At 40.3% G+C, this 17,177-nt stretch overlaps 1 protein-coding gene across 23 annotated transcripts in view; it reads right to left on the bottom strand.

Annotated features, from left to right (window-relative positions):
• Positions 1-14,706, bottom strand: part of LOC116062779 (formin-binding protein 1) — a 66,190-nt gene extending 51,484 nt beyond the window's left edge. For 8 of the 23 annotated variants that reach the window (XM_035991176.1, XM_035991175.1, XM_035991179.1 and 5 more), the window contains exon 1: positions 482-854. In XM_035991176.1, coding sequence (XP_035847069.1) covers positions 482-625 — 144 coding nt within the window. In that variant the 5' untranslated portion in view covers positions 626-854. Of the gene's footprint in view, positions 1-481; positions 855-7,454; positions 7,512-14,327 lie in introns of those variants that run through there. The other 15 variants (XM_035991190.1, XM_035991191.1, XM_035991194.1 and 12 more) reach the window with 7 other exon arrangements.
• Between the last annotated feature and the right edge of the window lie 2,471 nt (positions 14,707-17,177).

Raw genomic sequence — 17,177 nt, 5'->3', positions numbered from 1 at the left:
TTGCATGCCATGTAGATATTTATAGAAACAACGCCTCTGCCAGTCTGAAATTTAAGAATGTGTGTTAGCGTATGCATGCACACGTGTATTATGCTTCTGTGCTCATAAAGCATTTCATCTCTGTGCCTGCTTTTGCACGACCCCAATTGCTATTTAGTCCCTCTGTCCATGTCCATGTCACTTAACAGTGTCATGTATGAGTAATCGACTCACTCGATAAGAAATGCCAGCTCTTGTTGCAGTGGTTAGGCAACAGGAAATTGCTGCCTCTCAGTTGAGTCATAGTAACCGGAAGGGTGGTCAACTCATTCACGGATTCAAAAAGAAACTTTTATTGCAGCATTTCTTTAGGCTCTGACCTCGTAAAATCCCTATAAACTGATTTAACAGTTACTTTTTTTTGTCTAATTGTTGAATTAAATGGAAATTGATTTGGAAAGAATAATTATGCAAGAATCATTTTACATCTTTGTCCACTTACAGCACTTGCCAACTTCATCTGCAGTAGCACCTGCAGATACTCTTCAAAAGGGCTCCGCTGGTGCTCTTCCTTTTGCTCCTCCGTTTCCGATTTCAGAGAACGAACACTGTCCATGAAAACAAAAAACTCACTTCGGCGCAACATGGTCACGGTTTTCACAAGACAACAAAGTAGAGAAAAGGAGCTCCGAACGAAGTTAATCCATTTTAGAGGAGGGAAATACGACAGAGGAACAAATCTTGGTCAAGCAAAGCAGGATTTAAGATCCTGCATATAGTAACGCAAAGATTGAATCCAAACACATCATATATCCTGGTAATCAAGGAATATATTCATCAATCGAAGTGCACCCAATGCAGGCAGAACAAAAAGTATAACGTGAGGGAACAACAGAACTGCTGTAACCAGCACAGAACTTGATTTAATGACGTTGTCATTAATCTGATTAGTCCACCTCCCTTCTAACTACCTTAACCACCCAATAGGACGCTGTCATTCTGTGGATTATCCCTGCTAGGCCAGCAAACACACATTAGCCATTGTTCTTGTTGAGCTGTTTATGTACTTTTTAGAGGATAAGGCTCTTTAAATCTTATATAACACATTCTTTTTGCCTTAAGGAAACATTTGAACTTTATATTACCAATATGAGAGACACTTTATGTACTAAACTGCTACAACATAGCAAGCTATTGGCTTGTTCATTCAGCGAATGAGTTAGAGGTAATCCAGATTTGGCTGAGGTCATCTCATAGTCCATGAACTTGATAACATTATACGGATGTTAACGGCTGAAACAAGTGGGGTACTGATGGGAGAAATCAATCCATATAATGGCATGGATGGACCTGGTGTTTGTACATTGGGAATAAAAGTGACCTACAATCTACTTATAGTCTCACTTTCAGCTAATGAAGTTAGATTTCAAACCCATGTTCTAGAGCTAAAATTGGCCAATATTATCTTATTGCAGATATATTCATTTTTGTGTATATGTCCGCAGATAAAGCAAAGAAATTGGCATACAGGAATGCCAGACTGGGTTTGAGGTCATATAGAAACAAGTATTCTTTTTTTCATTGAGACATTTTTTGAGGAGGTTTTAATCATCCAAATCTAAGGTCTAAGGACAGAGGATGTTGTATGCTGTGCAGATTGTAAAGCCCCTTGAGGAAAGTTGTAATTTGCGATATTGGGCTATAAAAATAAACTTAACTTGACTTGACTTTATTTTTCAACTGTAAAACATACTCAATACTATCTTGGCCCCAATTATTTACTTTTCTTTAAGTACTTCTAAGGGATCCATACCAAGATTGTCTGTCTATGTTAAAAACAAATGACTACTGGCCAATATATCGTTTTCTGATTTTTTTTAAACCCCCCAGAGAGCAATATCAGCCTAAAAGACCGGTCCGGCTACACCATGTTCTCATTGTCCAGTACAAATGTAACACATGAAACATGTTACGGGGCAGTTAACACTGACTTCAGTGTTACTGTAAACGACACCCCTGCTCAGCTGTCCACTACCATGCTATACATGGCTCAGGTGAGTCTCTGGCCATGGCACTCATGCTATGTGCTGCCGTGACATGTCTTATGTAGCCCTTTTTCCGCTAAAGAACCATGATTTGAACATAATAACTACATGTTTTCTTGCAAAATAGTCAAAATAGTACCCTTTTGATTGCTAGGTGTGGGTCTTTGAATGTAATCATACTGTAGGGACTTAACATTCAGGGGGGGGGGGGAAATAACATACAGCACTAGCATGCAATTAAGTCTGCTGGCAAACACATCAGTAGTAAATGAGAGACTAGATTAAACATATCTGTGTCTAACACTTACACCCAACTGTGTCTCACTCACAGTTTCATAAATAGATCTGTGTGACATGCTGCCTTTTTTTTCTGTCAGCGTCTCGAAAGGCTCCTCTTCTTGCAATGGCTCTTTACTCACTACAGCTACAGTTTAATAGCTTAGCTTCAGACGACAAGAGTCAAATCTCTCCCTTGAGGATCAAATCTGGCTATGTGCCAACCATGTGTTGCATTCCTCTTTTGAGTCCCAGATCATTTGCTTTCCTCTCCAGGTAAGACAAGAGTGTGGTACTCGTTGTCTGTGTTGCTGATGCATTTCCCTGCTGTAGTAGTTCCCTACTCAACAACAACTCATTCAACTTCGATTCTGCAGAAAGGTGTCATAAGACAACATAAAAGTCATGCAGACAAGTATGGCTAGTGCAGCCAATGAGCGGGGTTGTTATTTTTAGCCAGAGCATTGTATTTCGCTGGAATGGTCTGCTGGTGGTAACACAAGATAAACATATAGCTGCTGTGGTTGATGGTGTGGTTTTCCTCAACAGCATACTGGGCAAATCTATGGTAAAATGAGCAGTCCCTCACTCACATTAGCTGAATAGCTATTTACTGTAAATTATTAATATTGCTTTGTAGAGTAAGAAAACACATGAATCACTGCCTGAACGTTAGGCTGTAAGGATAGAATAAGGATGGAAGACATTATGTCAGATCTCCTACAACATCTCCTGTATCTGCTATTTGAGTTCCTCAGCTGCTTTAATTCTACTAGATGAAAAGCCAACGCTTTAACCTGCTAACAGCCCACAGGGACTTTGAGATTCTAGCTTTATTCTCTCTTGCAAACAACGAAAGGTTTTACGCTGATGCTAGAATATCTACAATCCTTTATTTGCGGGGGCTCAGAGGACTTGGTGTACACAAGTACTTTGACTGTATCATCAAAATGAGCTCACATATCTGGGTGGTCCTTCTTTTGCTGGCATTGCAAAATGTTTTTCAATTTCTCTGAATTGTGTGGCAGTACTTTCACTCCACCCTGACATGTCTCATCTCAGGATATGAGTAAAGATGGCACTTCTTAAGTGGCTGCCTGGCACGGCAAGCAGAAAATCCAACTTGGAAAGACTCAGATAGCTCAGCGTGTTTAATGCACCTGTATGCACCCAGTTTTCTGTGCTAATGTACAGCATACTAGGGGGTAACACCCACTCGGAGAGACATGTAAACTTATTAAGTTTGTGAGTAAGACCATCTCTGTTATTGAATGAAGCCAGCTCCAGCTAGAGGAAGTAATGGATATATTTTCACTTTGTCATTTAGTGCCAAAACCATTTACTAATACAACCAACGGCCTCCACCCTCTCTGTCTGGCACCATGCACATTAATAAATGTCCACAGCGCCCCACATATTGCCCTATTATAAATAACTCCTAAATGTTAAAAAGATATTCCCACTAAAGCAAAAAGGTTTTGACAAAAAATCCTGCAGACTTGTGAGCATTAACAGACCACAATGATGTACTATCTTGCCAAGAAGCCTCCTCGCGCCCACACAGCCTCTCAATAATCACAAAAATGTGAGGTTAATTCTTCCACTGTAAGAGGACAAATCTAAACTAAGAAACATAGAAAAAGACCGTCCTTATTTTTGAAGTATCACACACGACTGTTTCCAGTAACATCAGTCTAACAAAGGCAATTACAGGAGAGTTGAATGCAAATGAGTCAGTGTGATGAAAGCAGAGAGGAGAAGAAAAAAACCCACAAATGAGGAAATGTTAAGAAAGGCGAGAGTGGGCTGGACATTTCTTCCCGCAGTTGGAATATTTTCATGCAGTGTGGGAGACAAATGTGTGGTAACTGCACGAGCCAGTTTTCATCATGGCTTTGAATGAGTTCACATTAAGCAGCCGTAAAATAACTGCTAAAAGGGTTCAACATGGTACCGACAAAGTCTACAATGTCTGGTATCCCTTCAAAATGAAAAGAAGGAAGAACAATAACAGTCCACTACTGTTCCACAGGCAGCAAACCCACTGTTTCTTGGCCTTCATGATCACAAAACAGGACAGATGGAGAACTGTAATACAATTTACATTAGCATCTTTAGCACTTTACCACACACGCGTCTACAGTTGGTGTGTTTGCTAGCTAGCTGCAGCAAACATCTGTGCTGTCACATCCATTTGCTTTTTGGGAATAATAAACACGGACTGCAAAAACACTCCAGAGGTCAAATCTGTACCAATAAAAGAAAATGAAAATCCTCCTTGCATTCAGTCCAAACATATTATTTCCTTCTGCACACAGAATGTTTCTTACAGGCTGGCTACATTGTACGCGTAACGTACGCGGAGCAGACGTTCCAAAAATACGCTTCCACTACAACACGAGAGCAGCGCGTAGTGGTGCGTGTGCTACGCGTAGATCTGCTCTCCAAGCGTCTTCTATTTATATTTTTTACACGAGGTGCGTGCGGCCCTTTTACACAGAAATGGATCATAAAGTGTCTATATTTCTTTTAAATTAAAACTACTGATATACAGGAAACGACTTAATGACTGTGAATGAGCGTCTTGGCAGTTCTTGTTTCCCTCACCTGCGTCCTCTGATAACAGCTGACAGTAGATTGACGTTTTCACAGCACTGTGCCGGCTCCAAAAAAACGGAAGAAACAACAACAATCCCAAAGCAAAAGCTCAGCGTCTCGCCTGTGACTCACACGATCCTACGCCATGTGTGCGCACTGCGCAGCAGGTGTAGCCGGTTAAAAGATACATTACGCGGCACATACGCGAACGGTCCGCATACGTTACGCGTTCAATGTAGCCAAAGTTGTTGTGTACAGGTAGATATTAGATTGTTTCTTATATCTGTGAATCCTGAGCACTAAGTTACAATTTCTTGAGAATACTAAACACTTTTTACAATCAGGATTGAAGATTTGGTAAAAAAAAAAACGACATGGATTAATATCACATTTTTTTAAATCATGAGACCTATTTTCAATGCCACCTGCTAATGCTCTTTTTTCTGAATACTTGTGTTATTCTATGCACACACTATCACTCTTCCACTACTTGCTTATAAGCTACACACTGTACCTTTACAATGAGGTACACTTCGGCTTAAAAGCATTAATCGTTTCAATGGAGAAGTTGCAGAGAAAAGAGGTTGTAGACCTTTGTTCATCCTTCACCCAAAAGGTTGTAAAACAGTGCAGGGAATCTCTGTGCTCATGGAAGTCCATTACTCTGTTGGGGGGAACTCAATGCTGTCACAGCCTAAAGAACAAATGACAGTCTGTAGTAGTAATTAGGAGAACATGGAAGGCTATGAGGCTCAGGTGACAATATGTCAGAGCTCATGTGACTGAGACCCAACAGCAATATCATTTCCACCATCACAGCGGTGATTAGAGGCTGACTTTACATATTAGAGGCTGCAACAGTCTGTGGCAGGAAGGATTGAGTCACCTTTTCTTGGACAAGATGACAAAATGGCTCAGACCCCTCCCTGCTATCAGCTCTGAGGAAATGGAATGCCAACAGCTGTTGTTTAGAAAAAGCCCAAGACAGAACATCTCAATTAATTGTTTAGTGTATAAAGCATTTCATTTATACATGTTTATTTGGTTTATGGTTTATTGTTTATTTTGTTATTATTTTTGTTGTATGGTCTTAAATATTGTAGTTACTGTGTCATCTTTTCTTGATTTTTGTTTGCGTTGGTGGTGATGGCGAGGGGGGGGGATATGGTCATGTTGCGAATTGTATGTTTTGTATGTTGTTTAAAAAAGAAAAAGAACAATGTTAATCACAACAACAACATTTTCATGGAGATGTCAACAAATATCTCATTTTGTATTATTATTTATTCAATTTACTACCGTGTAAGGACAAGAAAAAACTGAAAATTCTCCCATTCGAGAAGCTACAAGCTTAAAAAATCATTATAAAAAAGAATTGCAGATTAATATCATGTTGTCTATTAATCGAACAATTGATTAATCGATTAAGCTACTAATTGTTGTGGCTCTAAATAGAAATGTCAAAGCATAATCAATTGGATGCAGCTTAGGTAAACAGAAATACTAATTGCCATGATGTACAGGTTTACAAATATGTTACACGAAATTGAAGATACAACTACGTATGTGTGTTTGCCAAAGGGTCGGACAAAATGGGAATGCCTATTTTTTGTAATTCATCTGCATGTCTTACATATATCAAGGTGACCCTACTCTATTTGAATCCCCCCCCCAGTCCCCCGCCCTGTCCTCCTTTCTTTCTGCTTCTTGTTCCCCAGGGTGCAGACTGAGGCCTACAGATCAGATGTGGATCCATTCATCACTATTTTACTGTCATGCAGATTCAAAGAAAGAGCTGAAGAGAAAATGGGCTCGGGGTAGTATCACTGAGTCAGCAGGTGGGTGGCTATAAGTGTAAGATTTAATGGTGGGGGTGAAGGGATGTCTGTCGTAGTCTGCCAAAGGTTTCAGTCTCTGCCCCCCCCCCCCCCGCTCCCCCCTTACTTCAGCCCACTGACAGAAGGAAACAAACTAGCTCAGGTTTCAGTCCTGGAAGTGCAGGGGAACAGCAGGGGATGAGGCTGGACCCTGGGGGAGTCTAAGACAAGATGAAATACAAAAGCAGAAAACACTGAGGAAATCTCAGTCTAACACCAGGCTGTTTCAGACTCATAATAACACTACCAGGAGACCCACCCTGATATCTCACTGCTGTGACTGCACGACTGAAATCCCCCAACACAAGACCATGTGGTTTTGATTGAACGTTTCAGTCTGTGTCCCTTTGGCAAAGTCTGGAGCACCACTTAATGACATGAGAGAAAACAATTTAAAAAGGCCTCTCCAGACAATACCACTTTCCCTTCTCAATTACATGAGGGGCGATGGCTTACAGATAGGCGTGTGCCTACAATTAAAAATGCTGGACAAACATCTGTCAAGCTGTCCCCAATGGCAAGACAGATATTCACGCCTCAACTGACACTGAATAAACAAAGTAACGCACCATTTCAATAATGTAACTGGCAAAGCATGGTTTAGTCAAGGACCACACATGGGTCAATTTGCCTACTATTTTAAAGCCAATGCTAATGACACCAGTGCAGTTCCACTTACCTTAAGCTGCTGCTCTTTCAAAAGAGTTTCAGCCTTGTTCATGTTGCCTCATCAATAGTTGTGTGACAGGACACAATCCTTTTATATCCTACAGACTGTGAAGAGTGGGCTACTGCATACTGTGAGAAAAGTAGCTTACTTCCAGTTCCCAAGCTAACCCCACTGGAGAAGTGAAACATTTAAGGTGTGTCATTGTGGAAAGGTGTAGTTTTTTTTTTTTTTAACGTAAAGCCAGAGAAGAATATTTGACCTATTTTTTTCATTTTAAGCTACTATGTACTGCTAATATCTAGTCACCTGTCTGTTTGATCTCCCTTGGCAAAACAACGTTGGCCTGGTTAGTAGCACCTCTGCTGCTTAGAGTGCCGGCTCTAGCTCTGACACCTAAGCCCCAAGAGCAAATACTTCTAAGATGTTGCAGTGTACCTTTCTTCGAACTTTCTACAACAAGCACAGCTAACTTGATTTAGAACAGCTAAAACAGTCGCTTATGATTAAATATTTTTTTCTGACCCCTGTTTCGCTGAGAAACAGTCACATGTTTTACCTCATTTTGACTTCCTTGTTACTTTGGTTGCGTTTTTTACATAATGCCTCTTTTGGAAGGGGTTTGGGGACCTTACTGTGCATGCATTCATGTGATGCTGAGCCATTTACTTCATTCTCTGTTAGTACAAAAAGAAAACAACCTACCATTTCCTAACAGTGGTGTAGTCCAGGGTATACGCTGGTATACGGCGTATACCTACTTATTTTTCAGTCAGCATTGCGTATACCCACTTCTAAATCCCCCCTGATGCGCACCATTCAGTAATATCTGTGAGCCAGATTGCCCATTTTTTCCTCAAGGATAGTGAAGCCATGACCCACCCTCCTCTGCCTCTAATTGGCTGGTACTCGCTGCTTTCACTGATTAGATTGGTTAACTTTAGGCATGAGGACTGATGAGCCAATCAGAGGCAGAGTAGGGCGGGTCATGCCGAGGAAAATATCGCTAATACCTCAGGTGCCAGTGAAAAAAAACAAAAAAAAACCTCAGGTGCCGGTGCCACTTGACTACGATAACGGCAGCAGACCAAACAACAGATGAAGAAATAACACAAGCGGGGGTGTGCCACCCCAGTTGATGGAAGACATCATTCTGAGGTAAGTTTTAAGGTGGTTTCCAAATGAATCATTATTTTAAACTACTGGCAAATTGCCAGTGGCAATATGACTGCACATTTAGAGGAGAAGAGATAACACCATGTTTGCCTCATGATAAATACATTTTACATTCATCCAGGCTGCTTGTGTGACCAGTAGTAACTACAAACTGCTCCTAATCAAGTCATGATCATTTTATAATAGTGAGCAAGTAGAAATGACAGATTTTTGGGTAAACTAAATCATAGTCTTACATGTCACTGTTTCTAAAACAGGGCTTTTTTCTGGACTACTTTAAAAAAAAAAAAAAAAAAAAAAAAAGGTGAAAACTGAGAGTATACCCACTTCTCCAGGGACCACTACACCACTGATTTCCTAAGACTTTGACCAAAATGTTGTCATCTTCCATTACATTTCAGTACTATGCAACACAAAGAGCTAGACTCTCCTCTGCAGCATAAGAGTTTCCTTAAGCAAACAATGTTTTTGAAACACTTGTGGTGTTGTTGTTGTTGTTGTATACTTTGTTGGTAATGCTACAAGGACGGGCCAGTGATGGTCATAATTTTCTTGGCAGCAAACATTCCCAGAGTCTGTCTTTAGGCAGATGGTGAAGACTATAATCAGTGCTATGATGTTGGACCAAAGGCATTCAGCATTTTGGAGTCTATCAACTGACTGCGGTGCTTTACTCATGCTGATGCACAAAGCCTAAACAATAGCCATTTCAGTGATAACCTCCCCAACAGGTCTCTATTGAAATAAAGTTCTATGCTTCTCACTTTATGAACCAGTAATGTTGTACTGTAGGCCTATATCACAGCAAGGCCCATTTGCAATACCTCAACCAAAGCAGTCGTGTTAGTGAGAGGTTGAGAAACCCTGCTCGACCGTAACTTCCTGAAACATAATTTATCTTCCTGTTCACGGCGAGGAACAGGATGAGCATGATAAAATGCATGTGTGGTGCATGTGGTGTCTCATCCTTCATCCGTCATGTTGCACCATCTAACCTAATTTTTTTAACTTCTAAACTTATATTCTTGGGGTTTTGGACTATTAGTTGGACAATTAAAACATAGCCCACGACAGGCCGTTGCTTCGCATCAGGACGCCCCTAAGCTGTGATATAATCACAACATATCACAGACTGAAGTGAGCTAGTGCTTTTATAAAATGGTCATTAGGTATGGCAATATGAAAGTTATAGTCAAATTCCAATTCAAATTGACTTTTATTGACAAATAATAATGTAAATATAATAATAATAATAATAATAATAATAATAATAATAATAAAACAGGCCCCCACTGGGTTGGGTGGATAACATTAGCCTACACTAGCAGCTAGCATAGGCTATTTCTTTTGCTTAACATTAAAGAGTTAGTTCGGATTCACCAAAGTCGCACAATAACACTAACTAACTAACCGATCAAGGCAGCAGTTGAACAGCAACTTCCGTGCCCAGCGAGGTAAAATTACTGTTTTTGTCAATGTAGTCCGGTGGCTTTGACAAATATCATAGATATTGGCCTCATTTCCCTGTCGGAAAGGGTTATCTGACAGGCGGTGAAAATGTTACATATATAACACCCCCCCCCCCCGAGCCTTTCCTGTCTTATCTTCTATCACTATCTGATAAAAATAAAAATGTTTTTTGTCTAATTAGTCAATTTGTTTCCCCTCAGGCACAGTTATACTTATTGTATAAAGGAATTAGACGTATGATAACCACATCCCGCTAGGGTTGGGCATCGTTTTGATTTTAACAATTCGGATTCCAATCCCAATTCTTCCTTTCGATTCCAGTAATTATCGATTCTTTGAGGGGTGGAGTTGAAACGGGTCACATGCTTATTTCACAGATAAGAGGAACATTTTATTTTGATTCAATGGTGGTTTACACTTTTACCAGGCTTTTTCAACGTTTAAATAAAGCCATACTTTAGAGCGCCGCTTACTGTGCTCCGTGGCTGCAACACAACAAGCACCAGGAAGTACGGTGGCCGCTACGGAAGCCAAAACTCGCACTTGTTAAATTTGATCGGATTCAAAAACAAATGTTTCCAAACGATTCCAATTAAAAAAACAATTCAGGGTTTCCCACAGAACTTTGCAGCTTAGGCGGCCACCTAAGCAACACACCCCTGCCGCCTTAACTGCGTCGTCGTAAAAAAAAATATGTATACGAGCGATATCCGCCGTGTTACCCCCCTCTCCCCCCCCTCCATCTGACGGCAATCCCCACCCTACCACCTTAACTAACACATTTTCTGCGGGAAACCCTGCAATTCCATGGGAATCGTACATTTTTAAAACGATTACAAGTTGGAACCCGTTCTCAATGCCCAATCCTACATACCGCGGCTATGAACCAATCAGATTGCTTGATTTGAGGTATCAGTTTTATAAAACAAATCAGTTGAATTACTCATCATGGACTCTAGATAATTGTGAGTGATGTTTTTTGACATTTCGTTGACAAAATCAATTTATTAAGCAAATATCGTTAGTTGCAGCCCCACAAGGTACTTCTAGCTTGAACCGCAACATCCTGCCCTTACTCTGCATTAAAGTGTTGCCACAGCAACAGCGCTGGTGTTACTGTATGTTTTGCTGTTTGATCTGGTTTGGGACAACAAGAAAATAAGCTGTGTGCTTATTTTCCCCAGTGGCAACAGCCACCTGTAGCGTATGGCTGTGCTCTGTCTGCTGCCCTACTGCATGGACTAAGATTAAAGGAACAAGTGTCTGGATTCCATTCAGCCTGCTAAAGGAAGAAGAAAAAAAAAAACGAGCATCTGGTTGTAATACAGTATTCTCTGCAAAAGCTTGGTCTCTGTTTAAAAAACTATCAAATGTTTTCCAGACTGAAGGTACACATGAAAGCCTGTAAAATGTCTTCAGGCTATGTTCACTTTGCATGACTACCTGGGCAGCAGTGTTTCTCAGTCAAGCATTGCAGTAGTAAAGTAAAAATGCACTGACATCACTGGGAAAACGCAAGAATGTGGAGTACTAGTGTTTTTCTCTGTGAACTTTGCACCAGGTAAATTACTGGAGAATTCAGGGGAGTGCCCCCCCCCCTTACTTTTTTTCTTAGAAAGGAAAACACATCCCTGATTTAACTATCTTTGGGCCCCTTTGTTGGGGCCCAACTCATAATATTGTCATTAGACTGCAGTTTCATCATAGAAGAAAAGTGCTCCACATTGCAGTATTGTGATCAGGTGTTTTGCAGAATTGTCAGCCTACAAATGGTGAGTTTAAAGTCAATAAAATGTGACCCTTCCTGCAGGTTCAAATGCAAACTCCATGTAGTAACTTGCAAGCATATGCACACGCATGTTTGCACACACACACACACACACACACACACACACACATTCACACTAAAACATACCACCATTTAAACTAAATGTGCAATGAATCCTGCAACAACATGCCAGCACCTCTTCCAGGCAGTTTGTCAGCACACAGACAGCAGAATGACAGTGGATCATTTCCACAACAAAATAAATAACAAGAGCCACTGAAACAAAGCCTTAACAACAGGAATTCCTCTCACCACAGCTGCTTATTATCAAGTCGTAAAAATAGTTTGACACAGTCCTGTAATCTTCATTATTTCCATGCTGTAGTGGGAGGAAATGCCATATTTATCTGCATTTTTTTATTTGATTTGATTTATTTTGGATTTGACAGACAATATAATCCAAAGGATAACATGTTGTAGTGTGAACACTTATTTCCAACCTGGTCCTTGGTGGTAGAACAATTAACACATGACAAAGACCTATTGCAGGACAAAGACAATAACATTTATCATCATCATCATAGCGTTGTTTTGATAGCGTTGTTGCTGTCTTATTATAGATTCATATGTCGCTATCAGCTGGCACACAAGCACTATTACAACCATTTTGGCTAGCAAAACTTTGTTCACAAATGTTTGCTTGAGTGTTGTGCAATTCAGTGCGAAAATGAATGGAAACACTTTAAAATGTCTCAAATCTATTCAATATACCATTTCGATCGCAAAACAGCATGTGACGTCATTACGCAACAGGATTTTATTTGTTTCAACGCCATCAAATGGAAATTAGTCTATATCCACGACGTCCCACTTTCGGGATTGCTCCCTTGCCGTCGGAAATTCCGCCGGATGTCTCTTTTAGACTGGATGTTCGTTACCTTCCGCTTTCTTTGTTTTGGAATTTTAAAGTCCGGTAGATTTATGGTGATCTATGGTTAACTGCTCCTCAGATCTCTGCAGGGTAAATCCAGACAGCTAGCTAGACTATCTGTCTGAGTTTTCTGTTGCACAACTAAAACAACTTTTGAACGGACACATGTTCCACCAAAACAATTTCATTCCCCGATGGCTATTTCGCAGCAGCACCGTGTCTTTGTCACGGCCACCCAAGACGATTGTGATTGGTTAAAAGAAATGCCAATAAACCAGAGACACATTTTTCTCCCATCTCGGAATGCTGTTATGGACTAGCCAGACCTTTATCCGCATGAATGTTTTTAGCAAACTTCAGATAATTTGATTGACAAGTGGATGGAAACATAGCTAGTTTATCTGATTATGGGGAAATACCACTGATACAGTGGCTGGCTGGCTGGCTTGATAAGGGATACCACTTGATTGTAAGAAGTTAAGCAATCCTTAAAAGTGAATTTCAGTGAAAAGTGACATCATTGCAAAGGAATGTATTGTAGGCTAGTAAGGTCACTGGACTTCTACTTTGTCTTCTAATGTTGCTCATTAAGAATGCCTGATGAACCAAATCAAACATTCATAGGATATAAGGTCATCTTAGGTTCCCCTGATGTTGTGACAGTCGTGTAAGGATACAACTCTAGAGGTTCTGCTACTCAGTCAAATCAATTTATGACTAACCTATCATTCCCTGTGTGTAGATAGCCTACATGCCCCAGATTTAAGGTTGTGGATCCAATTTCAAATTATAGCTACAAGATTTTTGTCATAAAGCCATGTCTTCATCCATTTTTCTCATCCTGGTGTTTAATACAAATAAATAAATATAAGAAATTAGCAAGCTATTTATATGCATTTAATTGCTAGGCTACTTAAGTGCAATAACTAGTGCGTTGCTATTCACCACTGTTTGTAACGCTTTAGTACTCTTTTGTGTGCAGATAAATAAGAGAACTCATCAAACGTTAGGTTCCTCTACCGACAGTGCTAATACAGCCTGTGAAATGCACGTTTTGCATATTATAATTTGCATATATTTATAAAACCGTTACAAAAAAAGTCATTGCTACATGAACAACCTCAACAACTTGGCACGGCAGGAATAAGCTATGCTATTATGCTATGTGAGGGGGTGTGTATGTGTGCAAAGCGTGGTTTGAAATGCTCAAATGTTAACTAAAATGGATGGTTAGCGAGCACGGATTTTCACGCATGCCCTCCTTGCCAACTACACCGAGTTACACTGGATGTGGCAACGACATGTAACGCAAGCAAAAGATAAATAAATAGCCTACATACGCTTCTGTGATTATCGCTACAAATTAGCTGGTTATGGTCACAGAGGCTGAACCTCCACAAAGCAAGCAGCGCATACTAAACGTCGTTTTAGCGGCTAAAACATGGAGCCGCTGCGGCTCGTCACCCGCACGTCTATTTCACACAGGCTCGATAAAGAAAAAAAGCCGTTAATAAAAGATACAAGTGCACAAGAGACTCACCCATAGCTCTGACCCCCAGCTCATGGTTTACGATGTCCTCTGAATAATCCACAACTCGTTTGAGGTGTTTTTACCACATACAGCGGCAGACGTTTTGCCTTTTTTTATATATTCGCCTGTCAACGACCGTGTTCTGTGTTCAAAAAAAAAAAAAAGTGCTCCTATGGTCGTTTTTTTTTTTAATCAACGTCTCATCCTGTCTGATAGGCTACAAGATGGCCAAGAGCTGCAGCATAATCTTCAAACAGGATAGTCTCGCTATATGCAGCGCGCGGGCACCCGCTTTCGAGCCAGTGACAGCTGCTCTTGCGCGCGCACAGGCAAGAGAAGAAGAAAAAGAGAGTTGGTGGGGGGTGCCCCTGCAGGGTTGTCCAATAAAGCCTTTACAAATATCGGGGTTCACACACTATTCCTTGTGCGTTTGAACTGATGTGAATGCTGAGGGAACATGGGGTGGTATGGGGGGGGGGTGGTGGTGGTGGTGGATAGGAAAAGGTGGAAAAGGTCACCACCCTCGGCAGATGTTTCATTGAACACCCCCACAGCATGGTTTAATACTAGGTTGTGGGCAGCCCTACTTTCTTTTTCTGTCTTTGTCTCTCTAGATAAGACCTAAAGTAGCCTAACCATGCATGACGTTGACAACACCCTAGATTTACTGAACACTTGAACCCACAGCAGCCACAAGCTTTGCACACAGAGTGTTGGGCTGAAGGTGTAGAGTTTAATAACTTTGATGCACTAAGAATTAAGAGATAAAATGGCAGACACCTTGCTGCTCAGCTGATGAAAGACAGCATGTTGATGGTCTTGAATGTCTTATTCAAAACCTTTGGCCCTAACTGGTGACCTTTGTCTGCAGAAACAGAACCACTGGATGCTCTTTTACCATAATTATGACCTGATATAAGCTGTGACCAGATATCAGCTATACATCTATATGGGAAACTAGTTGTGGATCAATTTGGGGCACTCATCACCCCCAATTCATCCCAAGATTGCAACTCATCTGTGCATTCACAGACTTTCTTTTTTTCTTTTTTTTTAATCTTTGCTATACTTATAGTTGCTCTATCTCGTTCCTATTGATAATATTTCTTTCCAGTTGCATTAGTCTGTTTATGTTGTTTGTATTTATTGTTGTAACTGTTTTTATATGCTGCCATCTTGAACATGGTCTCTCTTGAAAGAAAGACTTACCTGGTTAATGGAAAATAAAATGAAATGTTTTATTGTCGAGTCAAATGTATTGAATAGACCAAATTTAAAACCAACTGTGACATTCAGAAAACTAATAAAACCGAAATAAACAGGTAAATAACTGTATTAGACAAAATAAATTAAAGAAAAATAATCATACTAATTATCAAGGGTAGTCAAAACTGTTGTAAAAACATTTTGTGGCAAGACAAGTCAGATACCTACAGATATCAGCAATTATTAACATGGTCATTTTGATCATTGTAATTAATCATGTGCAATATTACATAAGCATCAAGTTTTATGATAATAATAAATTTGTGTTTAAACTAGAGATTGTGAAGGGACGTTCATTTCATTGTCAATGCAATGGCCATATTGTTACAACAACACTGCCATCTATTGGTTGGCAATGTACAACACTGAGAGACACCACTGGGGTCAGTAATGGCGTTTTTCCATTACATGGTACCTGCTCGACTCACCTCCACTCTACTCGCCTTTTTTGTTTTTAAAGGTCCTATGACATGCTGCTTTTTGGATACTTTTATATAGGCCTTAGTGGTCCCCTAATACTGTATCTGAAGTCTCTTTCCCGAAATTCAGCCTTGGTGCAGAATTGCACCAAGGCCTTGACCAACTCCCATGCTTCTCAAGCCATGATGTCTCTCTCTTTCGAATGGGTGGGCCAAATTCTCTGGGCGGACAAAGCAGAGAAAGGGGAGGTAACCTTGCTCCTTATGACGTCATAAGGAGGAGATTCCAGATTCGCCCATCTGAGCTTACTTTTTCTCAAAGGCAGAGCAGGATACCCAGGGCTCGGTTTACACCTATCACCATTTCTAGCCACTGGGGGACCAAAGGCAGGCTGGGGGAACTCATATTAATGTTGAAAAACCTGTGAATTGTTGTGAAGTGAATGTTTCATGCCATGGAACCTCTAAGTGCAGATGAGGGAAATGCAGGGAGGTAAGGCCTCTCAGTGAAGGCTTGCCAGAAAAAAATATATTCAGATCATAATGCCCAGACCTTACTAACTTATCATAAGTTAACTGTTCACACATTAATTGTTGGTGCATCTGCAATGTCAATAAACTGTTCACATAGCCAACATTTTTATATGTCTAACACAGGTGTAATAAATATCATCAATTATGTTGTTATTCTTTTCAGGTGGCCGGATCCAGCAGGGTCCTGGAATTTTCCATGGCTTGTTAGACACTTTTAATTAGTTACCTGCGCTTTTTTCACTGTGATAAGTGAAAATGTCTGCTGTGCGAAATAGTCCAATACAATTAGAGAATATAACAGGTTCATGAGGTCATCCGTTGGTAGGTATGTGGTTAAAAAACGCATTAGTATCTATTGTTAGGGAATATCTTACGGTAAGGTATCCAGTCGACTAGTTTTTGTGTGATATATAGCCAAATGTATCAATTGGAGGCCTAAAACCTTGTTCAAGGAAACCATTTGAGTATCATGTTGCAAGAGCTTTAAAACTTGCTATTTACTATCTGAATTGTACTGTAAGTTTTGTTAAAGTTAAATAACTGTTGTGTGGTAATGCAGAGCTGATTTTTCAAACAGACCCATGCTTTCAGCTGCATTACCACTCAATGATAACTTGATAACAGTTTCAAAATAATGGTA

This window comes from Sander lucioperca, chromosome 14 (assembly GCF_008315115.2).
Source record: "Sander lucioperca isolate FBNREF2018 chromosome 14, SLUC_FBN_1.2, whole genome shotgun sequence".
Classification (NCBI taxonomy): Eukaryota; Metazoa; Chordata; class Actinopteri; order Perciformes; family Percidae; genus Sander; species Sander lucioperca.
The sequence above is the reverse complement of the archived record's forward strand: the minus strand, read 5'-3'. Positions and strand labels throughout refer to the sequence as shown.